The 22,500-nt window shown below is 42.7% G+C and overlaps 1 protein-coding gene and 1 long non-coding RNA gene across 3 annotated transcripts in view; both read right to left on the bottom strand.

Moving 5' to 3' along the window:
- The window catches only part of rassf3 (Ras association domain family member 3), an 89,100-nt gene that overhangs the window by 32,992 nt on the left and 33,608 nt on the right, over positions 1–22,500 (bottom strand). The window contains exon 1 of one of the 2 annotated variants that reach the window (XM_076296967.1): positions 6,774–7,291. The exons of the other annotated variant lie outside the window; for it this stretch is intronic. Coding sequence (XP_076153082.1) covers positions 6,774–6,896 — 123 coding nt within the window. The 5' untranslated portion in view covers positions 6,897–7,291. Of the gene's footprint in view, positions 1–6,773; positions 7,292–22,500 lie in introns of those variants that run through there. 2 annotated transcript variants of the gene reach the window in all.
- On the bottom strand, positions 12,717–15,097 carry LOC143136701 (uncharacterized). The gene is made up of 3 exons (XR_012989409.1): positions 14,949–15,097; positions 14,320–14,410; positions 12,717–14,172 (listed from the first exon to the last, which is right to left on the bottom strand). It is a non-coding gene; the product is annotated as an uncharacterized LOC143136701 (long non-coding RNA).

A 22,500-nucleotide genomic window follows, 5' to 3' on the forward strand; every position in this document is an offset into this window, starting at 1 on the left:
AGGTAAACACAGAGTGAGCTCACTGTCTCTTCCCTGATCAGTGCTGCTGGGCTGTTGTTGTCACTGAGGAACTGTGCAGCTGTTTCCTGACTGTCACCTCTGCACTCTGGTGCCTTGAAAAGAACAACGCCAGCATCGCCATTAGGCTTGGGTATCGAATATCGAGTATTGGTTGGAACCGGGACTATCTTTGCGATTTTCCCGGAATCGTTCAAAAGTTTAAATTTCGATTCCTACTTTCGATTCCCAGTCTGCCGACAGGAAGAAGAAACGTCTGAACACCAACGAAGAAGCGCATAGTTAATAGAATTAAAATTCATGGAGAAGGTCAGACTATTTCATTCAGAAAGCAGGGTTCCCGAGGATCCTTAAAAAGTCTTAAATAGGCTACAACTGAATTTTCGAAAGAGAGGTATTAAATGTGCGTATGGGACCGCCAGCGAGTGCAAGAGAGCGAGTGATGTCTCCATCCAGTTTCGTGTATTTAAAACGCAATTGTATACGTGATAGGCTATTAGGCTACGGGAGGAAGTGTAGTGGTTGCAGAGTGAAGATGTTTTTCACGGGTTTGGTTAAAGGTGTGAAAACGGTAATAATACAGTAGGCCTATGTACAAAATAATATGCCTGGCGTTTTCGTGGTGTAGCTGAGGCCTGAGAGATAGACAGGGTAGCCTACGTGTAATGAGGGAGCCTACGGTAGAATGAGCGGGAGAAAGAGTTGGTAAGCCAGTTAGCGATAGGTTGGCCATATGTTCGAATTTAGGCCGGACATATGGATTTTAAAAGCCCTGTCCGGCGTCCGGCGCAGCCTCAAGCCGGACGTTTATTTGTTCTCCTTTTTGGAGTTGCGCTTGGCATCTAAAGTCTTTGCTCGGACGCAGCATCGTTTCACAAACTATGGACGCGAAGACTGCTGGTGAAATTATGTGCAGAGCTTCGCAATCAGGAGGAAATACTGTATACCGGTATGTTAAGTTGATCTGTTTGCATCTTTCCAGCGTGTGTTGCTGGCCTAGCCTAGGGAAGAAAATATCTGTCTACAGGGTTGCCAACTCTCACGCATCTGGCGTGACACTCACGCTTTCAGCACCAATCTCACGCTCTCACGCACACTCAAGAAATGTCACGCCAAATCCATTCTTTTTTTTTTTTGCAATCTGTTCATTTTTTGTTGATGACTAGACTAGCCCACAGCATTGTTTCTAAATGACAGGATACGAGTTTAAGGCATACATATGTCTAGACCAACAGCAGGTAGGTCTAATATCCGCCTACAACGTTCTCAGCGCAGTTTTCTCTGGTTGTTGATTCGCTGACTAGAGTATTTTAATCCGGTCCGCGACACCTTCACGGAACACGCTGCTATTTAGACACGAGGCAGACCGACATAAAGTGTGGCCGCCCATTCTTCTCTAGGAACTACTCGCGAAGTAGCCTCACAGACATCACATTAAATAACTTTTTCTCATCTTTTATAAGGTGCTATAGCCGCTATTTGCTGCGATAAACGGTTCGCGAGAAAAATAAATTAACTTTCAAGAAATAATCATATTAGGCTACTATAGCTCTGCGCTCATTTCAATTCCTATAGGAGGGATATCTCACAAACTTTTCGTTCCACACATGACAAACCGTAAACCAGAATAAACAGCAGACCTTACCGAACACAAAGTAATGCAATCCCCTGTACAATAAGCCGTTCCAGAGTAATCCGATTTTGAAATGGTAGCAAATTTCTATATGGTCTCCAATTTTGGGCTTTAAGTGTCTTAAAACTGAGCTGTGCTATACATATGTGTAAATATTAAAATCAGAGGATATATAGCTCATGGCTAAGAGTTTGTCGATGTAGCCATAATGATTTGTTTTCACAAAATGCTAAGCATGCATGTATTTAAGTGTCTTAAAAAAGTGTGCTTATATTGGTCAATGCATAATTTCATAACAGGCCAAATAGAAAAGAAATGTTAAATGTTAAATATACTGTAGCCTAGACATAATATTAAAATCAGATGATGTAGGATAGTATAGAGTTAGAAGTTGGATGGCTCGAGAACTCACACCAGTGGATTGGGTCTTAAAGGAGCCACACCACTTTTATGACACTATAGCTGTTCTGTTGACCTTTAGATTTGTTGCTACTGGGCATGAAGGGCAGGCCAATTATGAGTTCTGTCCAACATTGATGGTAGGTTTAGAAGAAAAGTGAGCACATTTTAATCATATTGCAATACCAATAACCGTAATCATTTTGGTCATGATTTTTCATCAAATGTTCATACTGTATCTCTAGTGGCTGGTAGACTTTGGAATCCACCAGCCACAATGGTAGGTGGAAAAAAATATTTTAGGCTATTTCCATCCCTGATACATTCGTACACTCATACACACATTCATAAGTCTCAATCTGTCCATTTCTTTCCACAAAACTCGCCAGAAGTAATCATTTAAGGGGTTATTTTTCATTTTTTTCTACTGAGCTACTACCTTTTTCAGGTGGGCAGGGGGGCCCTTTTCATGTCTGTGCCCAGGGGCCCAGTGGCTCATAATCCTTCCATGCCACGGGGTTAAAACACTGGTCTTGTTTTCAAGTGCAATCAATAATTTAATTGTACATTTTGAAGAAACTTAAATCAGGGATTATACTGTACATAGCAAAAAAGTCAGGGGACAGACATTTTTAAAATTAGGTTTAGGAAAAAATGTAACGCACACGCACTATGACTTCACAAAATCTCACTCCAGCCAATCACCCAAAGTTGGCAACCCTGTGTCTAAGTTATAATAGCCTACCTGTAATATCTGCCAGCAGCTTGCTTGCCAGCGTTTCCCAGTAGGCTAGGCCTACTTAGCAAAAGTTGTGAAATATAACCGCATATGTTTTGAATGTCGGCGACTGCTACATAAAAATACGTGCGTTCATACGTGCGTGCTTGAGATGAAACCAGCAGTTTTCAGCAGGATCATGCGAAGAGGACCTGTCTCTTAATTAATTTAAAACAAGTCAATGGTTTTACAATGTTTCAGTCAAGCTTTGGTTGGTTTAGATACAACTGGTATGCAAAATGTAAAGTAGTGGATTAACTTTAATTTGCTGTGCTGCATATGGACAATAGATGCACATAGTACATTATATAAAGTAGGCTTATTAAAATATGTAAATAGCTTAGTTAACTTTGAAAAAAATATTTAAGGGAATCCAGTCCAGTGCACATGTCTTTGGCAAGTAGCCCTAGGCTACTACAGACACAGGTGAAGAACAGCCTCAGCAGTAAGCAAAACCAAATATGTACAGTACAGCCAGCTTCAAAAGCAAGCAGTCCAGACCCTAAAATTGGGCATTTATAGCTGTGAAGGTAATTCACACACAATTATTTTCTTTCGCCAAAATATTTTTGGTAACTTCTGTAGACATCCAAAATGGGGTGGGGGTTAAAATTAGTAGGAAAAAAAAACTATTGCATTAAACAGTCTTATATATCTTTTTGCCGTGGTATAGTCTTAATTTTCATTTAGATGTCTTGAAAAGGTCTTAAAAGTCTTTAAATTTGCACTTGGAAAATGTGCAGATACCCTGAGAAAGACCGTTGGTTAGCTAGCTCATTTAAAATATCCTAAACTTTTTTTGACCCTGCCTTTAAAAAAAATCGGAATCGAGAATCGTTAGGAACCGGAATCGAAATAAGATATCGGAATTGGAATCGGAATCGTTCAAATTGAAACGATACCCAACCCTAATCGCCATGCTCACCACACACACACACACACAGAGGGGTCCACTGAAAATAAGCACTCGGGGATATATCAGCTTCGCCACCGAGACCAAAACACACACTATACAGTACACACAAACACACACTTTTCAGCCTCTTTGTTTCAGCCTCTCACACACAATATCACCCTAAAACACACACACACGCACACGCAAGCACACACACACCCACACATGAATGTGCACACTATGCGCAGGCATACCTATGTGCTATCTCACACACAAACAAGAAAACATGTGCTTTCACAAGAACACGTACATATGACATATTTGCCTCACCCTAAAACACAAACACACACGCACAAATGTGCACATTATGCACAGACATTATGCTTTCACAAGAACACGTACACACATATGACATGCTTGCTTCACCCAGTCACTGACTCACAAATGAGCCAAGGACAACCGGCACACCTCGCTCAAACCAACACACCTCGCTCAAACCAACACAAGCTGAACTGAAAGGCTTCAAAAGGCCCCAGGTAGCCTTGGCTCCGGTTAGCCTACATATTATAACCGTGACAAGGCCTTCAGTAACTTTTTCACCCTCAAGCTCACATGCAATGATAAATTCCCATCCCCTGGCGTAATATAATCTTTTCATAGGACACATTGGGTGTGATGAAATATGTGTGTGTGTGTGTGTGTATGCATTTGTATGTGTGTGTTTGTGTGTGTGTGTGTGTGTGTGTGTGTGTGTGCGTGCATATGTAGCCCCAAGCAAGAGTGAAGTAACTCACAGGAAGCTAGCATGGAGCAACAGGCTTCAGCTGAATGAACGAGGGAACAACAGCCTTGCATCAACTGCAGCTCCCTCCGTCTTCCCACAGTGCAGTGCAATAGACTAGAGGCCTGACCTCCAGTTACAGATAACAAGGCCGAATAATAAACACTGCTTGGCAAATGCTGTAGGCAGGGCAAGGGGGTTTCATGGAAACACACAGTATGACTTCTGGCTACTGACTGTGCATTAGGCCTCAACTGGAATTCATAATGTTGTGGCTGAGTGAAAGTGTGTGCGTGTGCGTGTGTGTGTGTGTGTGTCGTGTGACGAGAGTAAGAGAGAGATAGAGAGAGCAAGAGAAAGATTTCTGAGTTGTGTTGTTGTGACTAAGTCTTGTGTGTGTGTGAGGGTGTGTGTGTGACTGTAAGTCTTGTGTGTGTGTGGGGATGTGAGTAGAGTGTGCGTGTGTTGTTGTGACTGTAAGTCGTGTGTGTGTGTGTGTGTGTGTGTGTCAATGTGACAGAGAGAGAAAGACAAGAGAGAGAGAGAGAGATTTGTTATGAGTGTGTTGTGTTGTGACTGAGTTTGAGAGTGCCAAAGCACAAGCAACAGGCATGCGGGATTTCTAAAGGGACATCCACCCAGTGCGCCGGCAAAGGGGGCATTCCCATCTATGGTGACATTTCTGAGACAGCAGAGTCATTGACTCTCACTTACAGCAGAGCGGGGGTGATATTATTATGCATTCTATTCTTCTGTGGGCCACCAGTCTCTGCACTGACTGACTGACGCCTTCTTCTTAGCGTCAAGGCAACAGCTCAGTACAGCACAGAAACTCAACCCCCTGCCCTTCATACTTACACACACACACACACACGCACACACACACACACACACACACACACACACAGTGTGAGAAGTGGCACAGCCAAGGGCACATTCATATGACTAAAGGTCAGGCCTGCCACGCTGAAGGAAGCTGCATTGGAATACACTGTTATAATGAATGTGCTGCAGTCTTAACGCAGGAAAAGCTGAAGTCAGCACACAAACACAGTGGGAGCACACAGGGAGAGACACATCAAGACACACACACACACAAGGAGTTGAGGAACACATCAAGACAAGGGAGATTCTCACGCCAAAGTGTGAAGACTCAGGCAAAAGCTACAACAAGCCAGCATTGATCACCAGCCTACTGCTTGAATTTGACCTACTTATATGACATTCCAAGCTTTGCCCGGCCTGTGAGGGCGGACATGGCATTTAACCCAATCAAGGGTCATCCCATGACTTTGACTACATTACTATGTAGTACTAACTCCGTGTCATTTCAGACAGACCAACACAGAAGCAATTTCAAGGGTTTCCCGTGACATAGCCTATGGATATTTCCATGGCTCATGGCCCACTGCGCCCAAACCCCCTTGTCAAAAGGCGCATTATGCATCTTGATGGGTTGGCAGGCACGTGTTTACAAACAAAGCTGCGTCGCAGTATTTGTCACACGTGAGAGTTTATCTTATTATCAGAAGCATATTAACGTTACCTGATAGGTAATCTGGTAAACGATCTAATAACTTGTTGTGACAAAGAGTTCTGGAACGACCTAATTCAACAAGTGTCCAAAGGTTGGTGTTCATAGCCTATTAGGCTACTTACTTGTTGCCCATCTAATTTATCCACGAGGCTAAAACGGACTCCGTAGTAGCCTAACTTGCAAGAGTTAAAGCTTACTTTGCAGAGGAATGCAACAAATTATGCAAACCAGGTGACACATATAGAACATGCTGGCTACCTTGTTAGGGATATGACGACAGCTTAATTTTCACAAGATAAAGTTAGCCTAACGTAACAGTTAACGTTAACGTTATAGTTCTAGCTAACTATCGCTAGGTTACAGTAGCAGCATGCAAAGCATAACGTTAATCATACACAGTAAGTTGCCTGCAACACATTCAAAGTCCATTTTCGGCAAACTTTCACATGAAAGCCCACGCATGACATGACTTTACTAGTCAAAAGACACACTGACAACATTTTGAAATCCAATTTTAGTAGGATGATTGGCAATTACTCAACAGAAAAAAACAGACAATGGTTTTATGCTAGTTTTGGTCAACCAGTGTCAACGGTGGTGTGGGCTAGGACCTAACGTTAACGTCATTGACAGTCTGATGGCGTGAGTTAACATTAACCACAGAAAATGAAAATTCCCGTGAGAGTTTAACAGCTACCAACAGAGCTGGATAATGAAATATATTCGTTTTACCTTCCGGTCTGTTAGTTTTCCTTGGGGCTTCTTGAAAAATGAAGTTCTTGCCGTGAAAAAATATTCTTCGGAGTCCTCTTCTAAACTACTGTAACCACTGCTCATTGTGCTCGTCCACGTCATTTGAGGAAGAGACTCCAATTTTCAAACTTTGCCACATCAATCAATTGAACAAGTCAATGATGGTTTCTTCTCTCAAACACACTAGCAAATATGAAGAAGTAACAGTTCTATCGATGTGTGGGGGAATTCGTAATGTATCAACGGGAACCGCCGACCTCCAGCAATCGAATAACAGACTGAACTGTAGCCTGACAAGTTAACATTAAACGTTTCTTTTAAAAATATGAGCTACCTCTTGACCTCGGACGCTGTATTAACTGACGCAAATACTCCATCAACTGCCACGACACATGAATGCAGTTTAAAACTCGCCTTTCTCTCACATTTCAATCGGGCGTCATGACACGACACGAACCCGAACTACTGATACACGCACTGCTGTAGAGTTGCGCTTTGCTGCTGGAGCGCGCTAGTGAACACACCCACCGGCTTTCACAAAGAAAGTCACTTCCTTCACATCCAATCACATTTGAGGTTTAGCTTCCTGCTTTTGAAAGGAGATTATTACTAAAGTGATAAACGCTGTAGTGTGTAGTGTAGTGAGTTCAGAGCCAAATCAGACATAGTCTGCTGAAAACCATCATATTGCATGCACGAGAGAATCTTCGATTTATTCAATAGGCTACAATTAAAGGGGATTCCTATACCTGAATTAAAATGCAACAGACAAAAGTAGCCTAATTTTCCTAATTTTCCTCCTGAGCTAACATAATGCCAATCCCAGTCAACACCACTTGTCCCCCCGGCCCATCCAAGAAACATGGTCAAATGTGCTAAATGCAAGGCACAGAGGAAAACCCATGAAAGACGCCCATTGCGTAGGGTGTAACTGGGCCATCATCATGCCACACCTATGAAAGACCAACCTTATAAAAAATGCCCAAAGGAATTGCTTAATGATAGTGTGTGTGTTTGTGTGTGTGTGTGTGTGTGTGTGTGTGTGTGTATTTTCTTGACTTTAAATAACACAGGGCCGTCGTCATGTGAAATGCCACACCGGGTCATTCCTTGTTGTATGTGTTTGAGCAGGAAACTCTAATCTATAATAATGTCACAAAACGTGCCCAAACCTGTTCCGAGGTGACTAGGGTCATGGAAAGAGAGATAAGGAAGGGCCACTGGTTTTTCAAGCTTCTTACATTTCAACATCAACGTGCTGCTGGACGCATTTAAGTTAATGGTGTTAAAAAAATTGTAGAGCACTACGCTAAAGTCTGATACATTTTCATTACAACTTATCTGTATTGATTCTGAACTGGTTTAAACCGAAAACACATTGAAAGGGTCTATAGGAAAAGCCTTTTATCAACTAAGACCCCATGTCTGCCTTTGAGTATGCAGGCATGGAAAACAGTAACAAATCATCCTGAAATTACAAGTCTCATTGAGTCTGGTGGTGAACCACCGCCTGTATGTTTCATGTTGTGCAAATGCCGCCGGCAAGAACACTTTGAAACAGTTTATGGTAAACCCTGACTTTACCCGCCTCTTAATTCATGACAAGATGCTCCATTTCACTCTCGTTCCCCTTCCCTTTCTCAGAAAACATGCAAGCCTGCTGTTTGTTGCTGTGTGTGGTTGAAATGGGAAGAGGCACTTTTACTCTTGTGGGTACAGAATAGATACCCAGCTCCATGCAATCAACAGCTATCTAGCCAAGTAGAATCTGATGTTTTAGTGAGTATAGTCATACACTTGCTTGCATACCCTCCATGTGTATATGTATATATGTTTCAGTAGAACTGTACATACTTTTTCAATGTATACAGGGATTAAAGTGAAAAAAAATCGTTTGACTGAACTTTTTTCAGGCCATAAGTCATACGTTGTTCATATCTACCTATAGAGATAGCACCCCTTTTGCGGTCGCGACCTATTGGTTTTTAATGTACAAAAAGATGCAAACAGCAAAGTAAAGGGAGTATTCGCCTTATTCACACAGCGGCCATTGTTTAAACCAAAACGAGGCTACAGGGTACACTTACTATATAATTAATGCCACCTACAGGTGAATGCATAGAACATAACAATCCTATGGTTTGTGTACCCTGTAGCCTCGTTTTAGCCGCCAATGGCCGCCATGTGAATAAGGCGAATTGAGAGTGTTCTTGATTGAGATTGAGATTTTAGTACCATCCCTGACCATTGCTGATTAACCATTGCTGTTCTTTTCTACTGCAGCAATATTGTAGAAAGGCTTTAACACACTCTTATTTAATTACTTCAGGCCAAAAGTGTTTAAAGGGGAGATTTTTTTCTTGTTAATATGCAATTCAACACCAAGTAAAATCAAGTTTGCAAGACTTCCCATTTCCTCATCAAAGTAACAAATCAGAACATTCTAGATATTGTTCATATTTCCATTTGTTGCCTCATCCGCATTTAATGATAACATGGTAATTTTGAGTTTTACAGACAACTCAGTTTTCCAATGAGCAGCAATACTGTGTGTGCTCATGCAGGAGGTCTGCGCATTTGTAACGACAATCTGGAGACGGCGCTTTTGTCTTCAGCAACAGATTGTATAAGGCTGACAAGAGGTTGCGATATGGTTAAGGACAGGTCGTGTTGCGCTATGAAAGAACATGCGTAGCCTACTTTCTAAACGTAAAAACGGTCAGCCATAGATAAACGTAGCCTACCTCTGTCGTGGTGGCTAGTTGCACCAGGTAGGGAAGATGTCCTGAAGTGCACGAACGTTAACCTTATGGCGGTCTTCTGATTGGTGGCGTGCTAAAACGTTTTCCTATTGCATCCATAAACAATTTTCTTGCAGCGAACCGCGCAAAAGCAAACTCCTGGCACTTTAATTTCTTTACACCATGGCTTGTTAGTTCTCCCCCGTTTCCAACAGCTGCCCATCTGCATTTATTTTTTAACTTTTGACACCTGCCTTCCTTTAGCAACAACGCATCCATGACAGCTAGTGGCCTTGCCAAATAGACGCACACAAATCATGACGCTAATATGCGAGGTTCTGGTAGGCCCACTGGTTATGGTTTTGTGCTATAAATTAATATTTTATAGCAAAGTTTTAAGTTGACTATTTTAATTGTATGGTTATTTTTTGTCAACATACACTCACAACCTATTGTCGTTAAAAGTGAGGCCTAAGCAAAATAGGCTACAAGGCTGTCTGTGCGTCACAAACACGACTGACCCCCTTACTCGACACGCTCAGGCAAAACCTTCCGTCGCAAATTGTGAAAAACATTGTTTTATGTCATAACAGACGGGATAATAAATTGCATAGGCTACGGTTTATATTGCGTCGCTTTACACATAATGTTAGTTGCATTGATTAAAAACGGTAACAATAATAGTAGCCTACATCGGGTGGCATAGCAGGCTATCTGTAAGTCATAGGTGACACCCAAAATGAATGACCTCCCCTGACAAGAGTTCGCGATAGTAAGTGTCTACATTGATGCACGGAAAGAACACAGCCTCCGAATTCGCACATAGAGCTCACAATATCATATCCAAAAAAGTTAAACGGATTGGCCAACCTCATCAGCTGTCTCGATTGTGTCGCTATAATCTAACTTTTAGACCGTTATAGTCCTCCATACGTGTTCTTTTTTTTAAGCAAACGCCCGAGACAAGTGTGTAGCTACAACAAGCGAAACTCATGGCTGACGTAGGCCGTATAGGACGTATCTTCTTGAGCGGTCACCGATTGAGACACAGTAAGTTCTCAAGAACACTATTAGGTCTTTAAACATTTACCTAATATTTGTAGTTGCCTTAAAAAAGGAAAAGCAAAGGTGACAGTCCCCCCCCCCCTCCTATTTTTTTTCTCATCGGATCTGCATCGATCTCAAATATGACATTTCTAAAATCAAATTGACGGAAATCCGTCCTATGACGGAGAACTTTAATCCTTGTGTATATATCTGTGGGCTCTTATATCTTTATTGAGACCGGACAGTGAAGAGAGTGACATGAAGTGAGTGGGAGAGAGATGGAGCAGGACCAGGAAATGATCCAGGTCGGCGCATAGGCACTCGGACCCGAATGTGGTATGGACGCTGTGGCTAGTTGCGCCACAACGCCCACAGTAGTATACATACTTATACCCATTTCAGGGGATACAGCTTCTGTAGTACACTTTAATGTACTACTAACACTATTAATTAGTGTTACCTTTGTTGTGAACTTCATAATAAAGATTATTTATTTAAGGGGCTAGGTCCATCCAAGAGTCAGCTTTGAGGTAGGTTTTGAGTTTCCGAGTATTTGAAAGTATTACCACTTTCTGTGAGAACTGCCAACTTTAATTTGAGACTTTTGTTGACTTTACATCCCTAATTTGCACCCTGTCAGCAACACAATGGTTTGCATTAGCTGACAAATGAAAGCCATTACTGCTGCTCTAGTGGGCTGTGTAATGATAGGTCTGCAGTTACAGACGTGACCACACGGAAAAGTGCAAAATGCATGATTTAAATGTGATTTCAGCTGCGCTGGGGCCTAACCTTTAACAGAGTCATACAAACACACACACACACACGCACACACACACACACACACACACACACACACACACACACACACACACACACACACACACACACACACACACACACACACACACAAAAAGCACACACACAAACATACATACACAAATGTAATTCTCTCACATGTTTGACAGTTTGACAAACACACACAAACACACACACACACCATGCATGTATACATCACACAGACGCATATGTACACACATGTGCGCACACACACACACACACACACACACACACACACACACACACACACACACAGACATACATAAACAAATGTAATTCTCTCACATGTATGACAGTTTGCCAAACACACACACACACACACACACACACACACACACACACACACACACACACACACACATAGCCTAGCCCACCTAGCCCACCCATTGACCAGAGATGTCTGACATTCTATTGAGCGTCACTGTTCTTCCAAGCAGGCCAGACAGCAGCGGTGGTCACGGCCACGGCCACAATGGGGTCAAAAGGAGGCAATGGGGAACATCTGCAGCCAATCAGAGGAGCAGCTACGCCCCACAAACTGCAGGTTTCCCTTTACCCGAGGGAGCTGTGGCAGAGCAGCACTTTATTTAAAAACTTCCACAGCACCAAGGGATGCTACTTATAACCCCATGCTGATGATACCACACACAGCAGCAAGCACAGGCCAAATACGAGCCACAAGAGAGGCATATATGGGCCACACCAGGGGCAAATACAGGCCACACCAGGAGCCAAATACAGGCCACATAAAGGGCAAAATATGGGCCACATCAGGACCAAATACAGGCCATATGAGGGCCAAATACAGGCCACATCAATGCCAAATATGGGCCACATCAGGGGCAAAATATGGGCCACATCAGGACCAAATACAGCCCATATGAGGACCAAATACAGGCCATATGAGGGCCAAATACAGGCCACATCAAGGCCAAATATGGGCCACATCAGGGGTAAAATACGGGCCACATCAGAGGCAAGATACGGGAGGAGACGGCGGATTGCTGCATAAGGACAGCCAGGCCATCTTGACCAAAAAGCTGGGCCTGGACCCCAAAGGCCTTAGTTATGGTCCCTCAAGGACTCAAACATGGACAACTGCCGACACCACAGACATGTTTTTATACTTTCTAGTCTGCTTATTGTCCGTCCATGCGCAGTTGGTGTCCTTCAAGCATAGTAGCCACACGGGTTTGGCGTGGACATTGTCCGCCCATGCACTGAAAAAAATGACATGCAAGAATTACTTAATTTTATTTAGGTAACCATTTGCACTCAATTTAATTGAGCTACATCCAGCCATATAGATTTAGTTGAATTTGCTTAATATTTTCTTGCAATTAAAGCTAAACTAAATTGAGTAGTTACAACTAAATCAAGCCAAGCAAACTCCAATCAAATATTTTGAGTAAAAATTAGTATTAGGTAACCATTTGCACACAATTTAATTTAGCTACATCCAGCCATATAGATTTAGTTGAATTTGCTTAATATTCTCTAATGCAAGAATTACTTAATTTTTTTTAGGTAACCATTTGCACTCAATTTAATTTAGCTACATCCAGCCATATAGATTTAGTTGAATTTGCTTAATATTCTCTAATGCAAGAATTACTTAATTTTTTTTAGGTAACCATTTGCACTCAATTTAATTTAGCTACATCCAGCCATATAGATTTAGTTGAATTTGCTTAATATTTGTATATAATTTCATTGGTAAAAATTAAGTTAAACTTCAAATTCAGGTTAAATAGTATTAACTTAAATCTCAAACAGAAATGGTATAACTGTCTTTATTAAAACAAATGTTCAACACAGAAACACACATTTGAACACACATTGTGACCCTTTGCTCTAAAAAATAATAATTTTCCCGCTCTCAAACCAAAGCAAAAGCAAAGGCAGTAGTGCCAAAGAGAGAGAGTGTGAGCACCAAAAGAGAGAAAGAAAGATTCAATAAATGGTTGTGAACCTTTGACCAAAGCCAAACACCTTACCAGTGAGTGATTGTGTGTGTGTGTGTGTGCGTGCGTGCGTGTGTAAGTAAATGTGCCGAGATAGAAAGACAGTGAGAAAGAAAGAATGAGAGAAAGACAGTGAGAAAGAAAGAATGAGAGAAAGACAGTGAGAAAGAAAGAAAGGTTCACAACCATTTATTGAATCTTTCAAATCAAGTCAATCATGACTGTGTGTGTGTGTAAAAGTGTGCCGAGAGAGAGGACGAACGATAAAGACAGAGAGAGAAAGAGAGAGACAGCAGGGAAGAGAGAGAAGAGGCCCACTTGCCCATCTAATGATTTGGTTCTTAAGATTGAGAACCTTGGGTAGGAGCTTATCACCATCCATCTGAATGACAACTTTTTGCATGAATTTGTAATAGTATTGAAGAGTTCAACATTGATTCAATGTGTATATGACCCCTAGCTTCACCAAAGTCCTTTTAGGCAAGTCCCTGCACTCGGCAGCCATAATGCAATGCTTTTTTGGCACTCATCGGGCATCCTATTTGGCAGAAATGCGCGTGCGCAAGGCTTCACGACACCAACCTTACTCCAGCACCGAGTTCACAACACATGATTGGAGGATTTTTTGAGTGCTGTGTCTCCTCATTAGAAAGTCTCTGGCTTCACTGCACAGCCTTGTGCAACAGACCAAGGTTCCTCCAAAATGATGCCTCCATCAACAACGATGCCGATGTCCTCATGTTCCAAGGGGTGGTTTTCTCTTGACACCTCCTTGCCATGGATATCCTGTACAAAATTTAAAAAGCTGCTTTAGGTTGACGCTTGAGAAAAGGTACGAGCTGGGAGCTGGCTTAAAGGATTTTGGCTTAAAAATTGGCATAAAAATGCAATTTTTATTGCAATTTCAACATGCCCTTGGTTAGTGTTACTTACCATGTACATGTATGAGAGAATCATCATCTTCACCAAAATAAAGGCACGGGGTCTTGATGGCTGCCTCCCTCCTCAGATGTACAGTCTCTGTCTGTTCAGATACAGGGATATTAATTATTTTGTGAAAATACAATCAATACTCTAAATAATAATAACCTCTATTTATAAAGCACTTTTAATACGGAAGATTCAGTTCAGAGTGCTTTGCAACAGAAAACAGGCATTTGGCAAGCATTTCTTTCCCCTGTATTGGTTGAAACACACCCCATAATCACGTCCCAACGAAGCAGCGCCAGACTTAAATTCTGACAGGAATTGAGTATAACGACATCAGGCTAATAAGTGAGTGTACCAGTTGGGGAAGGAACAATGTGAGCAACGGGAAAATGAGTGAGTGGGTAAATGTATGACGACTCATGTAGTCGTATCAACCCTGAGGAGTCCAGTTATAGTTAGACACAAAATTATAATGCCTCTATCTGTCGCTATGTTGTAATAAGGAACATAAGAGCAATGTGTGAGTAGGGTGACTATAAGTGATGGCAGTTGCAAATAGCAGAAACAGATCCAATGTGATCATTGTATGTAATATGTAAGAGAAGTAAACAATAATAGTAATACAAACTTACACCTTGCAAAATCCTCAAATGTTTGGTCATTTTATGTCCTTTAAACCTTCTTCTGGAACTTATGACCTTCTTCTTCTGGAAAACGGCGGTCACTGGACATCCAAGGTTACGCATCTTTGACCTGTAGCTTGCCTGAATACCCAAGCATCACAGGCTTTTCCTGATCCAGTCATCAAGCAAGGACATTTCTCAATACCTGTAACTAAAGAGGATAGAAACACATTTATAATATAAATATAAAGTATACATTTATGAAATATACTTATTTAATACATACACAAATGGTACTAGTTAATCAAACGATTTTGACACTTCATTTAATTGACATGACACATTATCTTACAATCTACCAACAATAGCTACACAGCCCTGCTTGTTGGTCTGACTGTCCCCTTGAAGGGAAAACATTTCGAATTTCAACACCATGGAACAAATAAAATGTTCAAGCAATATCTGCTTAACAGGTGCGTAGCATCAGCCTGTCCAGATCTTGCACTGCTGTTGAGTTTGAGAAATGCCACCACCACCACCACCACCACCATGCATATTCAGCGCTGGCGATGACATGAAATAGTGGTAGTGCTACTCCATTACTGACAGAATAAATAAACACGTTTCTAAACCTAGCGTAAATGTGGCTTTTGCCCAACATTGTCCGAGTTATGACCTGACCTAATCACTCACAAAACATGCGTCCTATTTCTTTCCTTTTTACATGTACCTTGGCCTGCATTCTGAGTCTCCAAACAAATGTATTTTGCAAACTCGGCATTGCTCAAGTTAAGTGTCAGTTGACTCCACAGGGGTCGGTGAAAACGTGTTTGGTCTGCTGCATAACGTGTTCGGTTAGCTAACTAGCAACGTTAAGGTCAACCATATTTCAGGCAAGATCTGTGTTCCAATTCAGTTAGCAGCTAATGTTAACTGTACAAACTTTAATGGGTCCACTGAGTTTCAACGACCTAAATTGTCTAACATTAAGGTATATATTCATTTTGAAGTTATTCAATCAATTACGTCGAGGAGGTAATAAAAGTAAACTTTAAGATGAACTTGTTAGCCCAGTTAATATTATATTGGAGTAACGCTAGAACTGCTAGGTAAAGTTAACTTTAGCTAGCTTGCTAGACGATTTCTTAAATATTCAAGAAAACAGCTCTATCGTGTCAAATAAGGCAATTAAAGACACTCCAAATTTGTAATGGTAAACTGACTGCCAATGACGTTTAATAATATACCACTTACCGTTAAAAGTCAAAAGCGAAGATTTCAAGTGCAGATCCCTTCAAGCCAACGGAACCGTTTGCAAAATGGAGGACAATCATCTTTTGGCAGCCAAATAAACGCATGCGCAGCACTGCCTCTGAAGCAAAACCCTTTTTTCTTGCAGATATTACTTAACTGAAATTAGTTTTTTGTAAAACACAAACAAATCTGAAGCAAACCCCTTTTTTTCTTGCAGATATTACTTATCTGAAATGAGTTTTTGCAAAACACAAACAAATTGAGTATATAAATACAGTTTCATTTAAGAAAAAATTACTACATGTCAAAATCACTTTTTTCAGTGTGGCCTGAGGTAGGAGGCGTTTCTGGTGTGGCAGGTCTGTGTGTGACAGGCAGGCTACACCAGAACCAGACAACTGAGGCATTCCGTCGTGCAACAGTTAGCTTCCACTATAATCAATAGAGCTGACTACAGCAGACGTGATAGTGGCCCGTACATTTGAAAAAATCTTCTAAAACTATTTTAACACCCCGCGAACAGAGCGCTTCAATTGTGTACCCGACTGGGGCGTGTGAGAGGCGGAATCCAGGCTGGCTACACATTGAAACTCACTCTCAATCAAATCCCCTTACTCAGACCTTCCCTATACAGCCTCAGGACGCTCTAAAAACAATAGCAGCCCATGCTGCTCTCCCCCTGCAGAGACCGGAGGCAGGAGATTGGAGAGCTGAGAGAGAGCCAAGCCCAGCCGGCCCTCCAGCCTCCAGGCCTCTGTCCAGCCAGCAGCCAGCCAAGCCATGCTGAGCAGAGCAGAGCAGAGCAGAGGCCGCGTTAACTGGCCGAGATCCACTGCTCTTTCCTACACATTGCCTGCATTCCTCAGACTACTAACGTTCCTGGCATATGGCGTTCTGCTGTTTACGTGCCGGAATTTTCTTTCCCTTTGTGTGCGTGTGTGTTTGTGTGTGTGTGTGTGGAGAGAGGGGTAGTTGGGAAGGGGTCGGGGGTGTGTGTGGAATGTCCCGTAAAAGCCTACAGTGACTTCCTCCCCAGAGGCTTGGACAATAACGCCCCTGTGGACACCACCTCTCTCCACAAAGCTGGTCCCTGTCCAGGCCTCCAGGATCCTCCTCCAGCGGCAGACTGCCCGCACCTCACACCTACCCCACCTCTCCCCATATCACCCCTCTCACAAAGGTGTCTTGTGCAGGGGGTTAGGTGTGACGAGGACCTGGGACCGGGTGTGGTGGGGAGGTCTGAATGGTTTCAATGCTGCAGTTATCCTCCATCTGAGGTGTGTGTGTGTGTGTGTGTGTGTGCGTGTGTGTGTTGGGGGGGGGGGGGGGAGTGTTAGAGAGTTTAACTGCCCTCATTGTCAGGAGTAGAAGTTATTCTGGGACCAAAGTTTGTTTGTTTGATTTGTGGTTTTGGCCAGGATTATGGTCTGTAAACATGTCATATGGTAATTTATGGGTGATAAATATATTTTTTTGTATTAGAGAGACAAATGTTTGGATATATCAGTATCAAACACATGTTAAATATGTTACATATTGTTTAATGAGTCAGGAAATGTCAGACTTTCCTTAAATAACATATTCTGCAAAGGCAGTCAGAAAAGTCCATGCATTTGCAGTTTCTACAAAGAAGTCGATTTTGCATAAAGCAGTTGTATAGGTATACCTGCACTCTGAACTTACAAAAAAACATAATGTCCAAAGAGAACACTTTGAACCATGACCGGATCATGTCTTCTGTCAACTGTCAACCAAAAGCAGGCCAGTGAGAGTGTAGGGGGGTGTAATGTTTTGAACGACCGTTTGATTCTTCCTCTGTATGCGTTGACATTTGTTGCCCCTGCCAACCATTGTGTACTGGGTCAATGTAGAGAACTAATCGGTCTTTCTAATCCTGAAGTAAAAAAATCATTCTTCTTTCACTTTCCTCTAGGTGTAGACCAAACAGTTGAAAACATTCCCATTCTTTTTAGGGTGATTTACTTTTCAGAGTGCATGTTCCAAAACCTAATCCTGTCTTATAAAAGTTCCTATAAACTTTTCTCTCTGTTCGCCAGTATCCATTTCAATTCCGACCATCAGCTCATTGAGTGTCCTGTTGCACGGATACAATAGAATATACAACATGAATATTCTCTTTCACCTTCTCTGTCAGCGTATTCAATCTCCCGTCCCCTGTAGGGTTCCAGAGTGAGGGGTTCTTCAGTTCTTCCAGCTGTGCTTTTGTTTCTCCCGAGACGTGTTCGTGACCTCGAGGCACCGTAACTCACGGATACCTTGACAGCTAAGACGCTCAAAGCTCCCGATCAAAGCCTCAGGCCTCTGTGTACATGACATGCATCCAACACATTCCCACACGTCACTGGATCTGCCACTGAAACAAACCCAATACCCTAAGGACAACTACACGCTCTCCTCCAAAGCATGTAAACACGTTATTCATGTTTTCATAGGCAATTAGGGGAAAACACTGGCGTCTGTATAAGATAAAAGGTTACACAATGCTTGTGGTGTTCTCAGTGAGCTTCGGTAACTGCTCGAAAGGCTTTGTTAGTGTGTTGACAAAACAGATTGGAATTTTTCCTCATAATCGGCCTCTGAATCATCAGGTACTTTTCAAAGACGTGCTCCGTGACTGTTGATCTGGAGGGATCCTGAGGTGATGAAGACACAAAAGCTGTCTGAAGTCACAGCAGGGGGAGGATGCCAGGCAGGCAGGCAGGCAGGCACTCGGGTGAAAGCAGACATGGATGCTTAAACACGCACGCACACACACACACACACACACACACACACACAGATTCACACACACACACACACCCAAACATGTATGCACACACACATACACAGACACAAATCCAAACACACACACACACACACAAACCAAAACTCGTACACACACATACACACACACAAACATCCAAACAAACATGTACGCACATATAGACCCAATCAGGCGCACACCTACACACAGACACAAACCCAAACATATATAAACCCAAACACACAACCACAGGCGGTGCACCCTGATGGAAATCAAAGCCTTTCTTTTCCCGGGAAGCCTTCAGATGTAGACAGCCACTGCACACCTGCCGACTAGAAAGGAGCCAATTAACCGTGCGACCACACCGCCTCTCCTACAGGAGCAGGAGCAGCAGACACAAAGAGCCCACCGACACACACACATACACACACATGCACATACACACACATGCACACACACACATGCGCACACACACACACACACACACACACACATGCACATACACACACATGCACACACACACATGCGCACACACACACACACACATACACACACATGCACATACACACACATGCACACACACACATGCGCACACACACACACACACACACACATGCACACACACACACACACATGCACACACGCACACACACACACACACACACACACACACACACAGAGAGAAGCCCCTCTGATCGCAGGGTAGGACAGGTTCAGGCCCGCCCCCACGCAGGCAGATACGTTACAAATCACCGGGCCCGCCCGTGCAGCTCTTTGAATCTTGAACATGCCCATCGATACAGTACATTTCACACACAAACACACACACACACACACACACCGTTGTGAGAAGATAGCAAATAAAGGGGTCTAAACTTTAATCCCAGCCGTCTCTCTTGGAGCAGAAGAAAGAAAGGGAAGCCATGAATGTTTGCAATGGTTCACACACACACACACACAGACACACACACACACACACACACACACACACACACACACAGACACACACACACACAGTTCTTAATCTGCTTCCTTCCTTATCTGCAGGGTTAGCAAGCGCTCGGTGAGATTAACATGCCCGTCGGACCCTGTCAGGTCAACCACGGCTTCTGTAAACACCTGGGCCCAATCAGCTGCACAGGACGCACACAATGTAACCTTGATTTGAAAGGGGCGGATGAAGATAAGTCTTCTGTTTGCCTAGAGTTCTCAGCAAACGTTCTGCGAAAACTTCGACTGCAAACAGTTAGAGGAGGTTTGTTCTCCACGAGCACACATACAGGGCAGCACAGGATGAAGGGTTAGCATTAAAAATGGAACGCTTACACAAAATCATTCAAATGTAACTATTCCGAGAAAACTGTGAACGTCCGCCACTGTTTGCTCAATTGGAAAGCAACTCTGATGTGAGCCAAGTGCTGGGACCGAGAACTGTGCTGGTTGACCTTTGACCGTAGAAACCAGCAGCAAATATGCCTGCAAGTGTTGCTATCTACTATTTATGTCCAGGTTTTATGTCTATGAAGTTTTTTGGGTCACAAATATTAACTAAAGGATATTGGAGGTTGTTGCACTCACACACACACACAGAGTGAGAGAGAGAGAGAGAGAGAGATGCTTACACACACACACACACACACACACACACACAGAGTGAGAGAGAGATGCTTACACACACACACACACACACACACACAGAGTGAGAGAGAGAGAGAGAGAGAGATGCTTACACACACACACACACACACACACACACACACACACACACACACACAGAGTGAGAGAGAGATGCTTACACACACACACACACACACACACACAGAGTGAGAGAGAGAGAGAGAGAGAGATGCATACACACACACACACACACACACACAGAGTGAGAGAGAGATGCATACACACACACAGACACAAACACATAGTGAGAGAGAGAGATGCATACACACACACACACACAGATATGCACACCACATATACACACACATATACCCATAAACAGCCACAGATTATGCCTTCATGTGGGTATTAATGGGCTGTTTTATGGCGTCACAGAATTTCAACTTTTATTAGACCCCTTTGGAGTAGTTCATGCATGGAATCAAAGGGAAACCATATGACTCTCTATTAAATTATTTTCACTTTGAGTGACAGCACCATAACCAAGGCCAAGCTGAGGTTATTGCCTACAGGTTCCATACTGTGTAATGACCTACCGCCACCTGACTTTCATTACACAGACTGTAAAATCTGGTGGCTTTAAAATAAAATTTACATCAGTGCTGTCAAAATTCTGCACAGAGGAAATCGAGATGGATTCTGTTCATGTCAACCGCAGCATTAGGTCAGCACAGTTTCTGTGTCCAGTTGAGGTTGCTGTAAGGTAAAGCATCTGTAAATTAAGTTACACTCTAGTTGTGTAGAACTGGGTTGAGATTTTGATTCCAAACCAATTCCACTCAACCCTTACGACTGGGGAAGGAACTGGCATAGAGTAACGTTAAGTACATACAGTAAAAACCCTCATTGACTCACAAAGGCATATGTGCAGAGAATACACAGAGAGATGGGAAGGTGCATCTGTAGTAAAAATGTTCTGTTCCTACACCCCCCCCCCTCCACACACAGTCACACACACAAGCAATATTAGTCATACATGTACACATAATCACACCCATGTAGGAACACACAGACACACACAGACACACACACACACACACACACACACACACACACACACACACAGTGAGCTCAAGAGGATCACACAAAGTTTCCACAGACACGTTTTATTGCTGTTTGATCTCAACATCACCATGGCAACCTGTCCCTGTATCTCACTCCATCCAGGAATCCCTCTGAGAAATTCCGCAGGTTTGTTTGACCGTTCCGTCTCAATCTCCGTCCTCTCACTTTGTCTGCACTCAAATTCCTCTCAGAAAACAGTTCCATCACCTAAGTGACCGACTCCTTTTGTAAACTCTTTCCGAAATGTAATTAAAAAAAAAAAACGAAAAAAGAACACACTGAGTGAAAACACGCTCAGAGGAGATGAACTGAAGTAGCCTGACAGAAACCAAATGAACCTGCGAAGCGGTCTGGTGTTAGAACTGTTAGAACTGGAACCAGGCTAGAACTGATGGTCTCTTCTATATCTTTTCAACAGCCTCCGTTAGCTCAGATTCAGTCGGTCTAAGGCCAATTTAGGCTACACCAAAGATTTATGACAAGACGAGCTGCAATGTTCTTTAAACCAGCAACCTCTTGCTACAACAAATGCTCTAAAAACCAGTGGGGTTCAGACCAGTGATACAACATGCAATAATTAGTTCACACCACTGCAATGGTTTGGTAAGATTCCATACATGAAAAGCCACTTGTCCCTAACATCTCACAAGGCACAGTTCTCATCTATTAGAAACAGCATGACGAATGCCCACATTTTCCTCTCATAACATTCAAAAATAGTGTTGACATGAGTAAGTGGTGATATAGAAAGCACTAATTTGTGTAACGACCTAATGTTTACATTCTACATGATCTTTAAAT

Source organism: Alosa pseudoharengus, unplaced genomic scaffold (assembly GCF_046254945.1).
Source record: "Alosa pseudoharengus isolate Yale_2024_CS ecotype anadromous, Long Island Sound unplaced genomic scaffold, YU_APseudo_1.1 YU_APseudo_1.1_scf_20, whole genome shotgun sequence".
Classification (NCBI taxonomy): Eukaryota; Metazoa; Chordata; class Actinopteri; order Clupeiformes; family Clupeidae; genus Alosa; species Alosa pseudoharengus.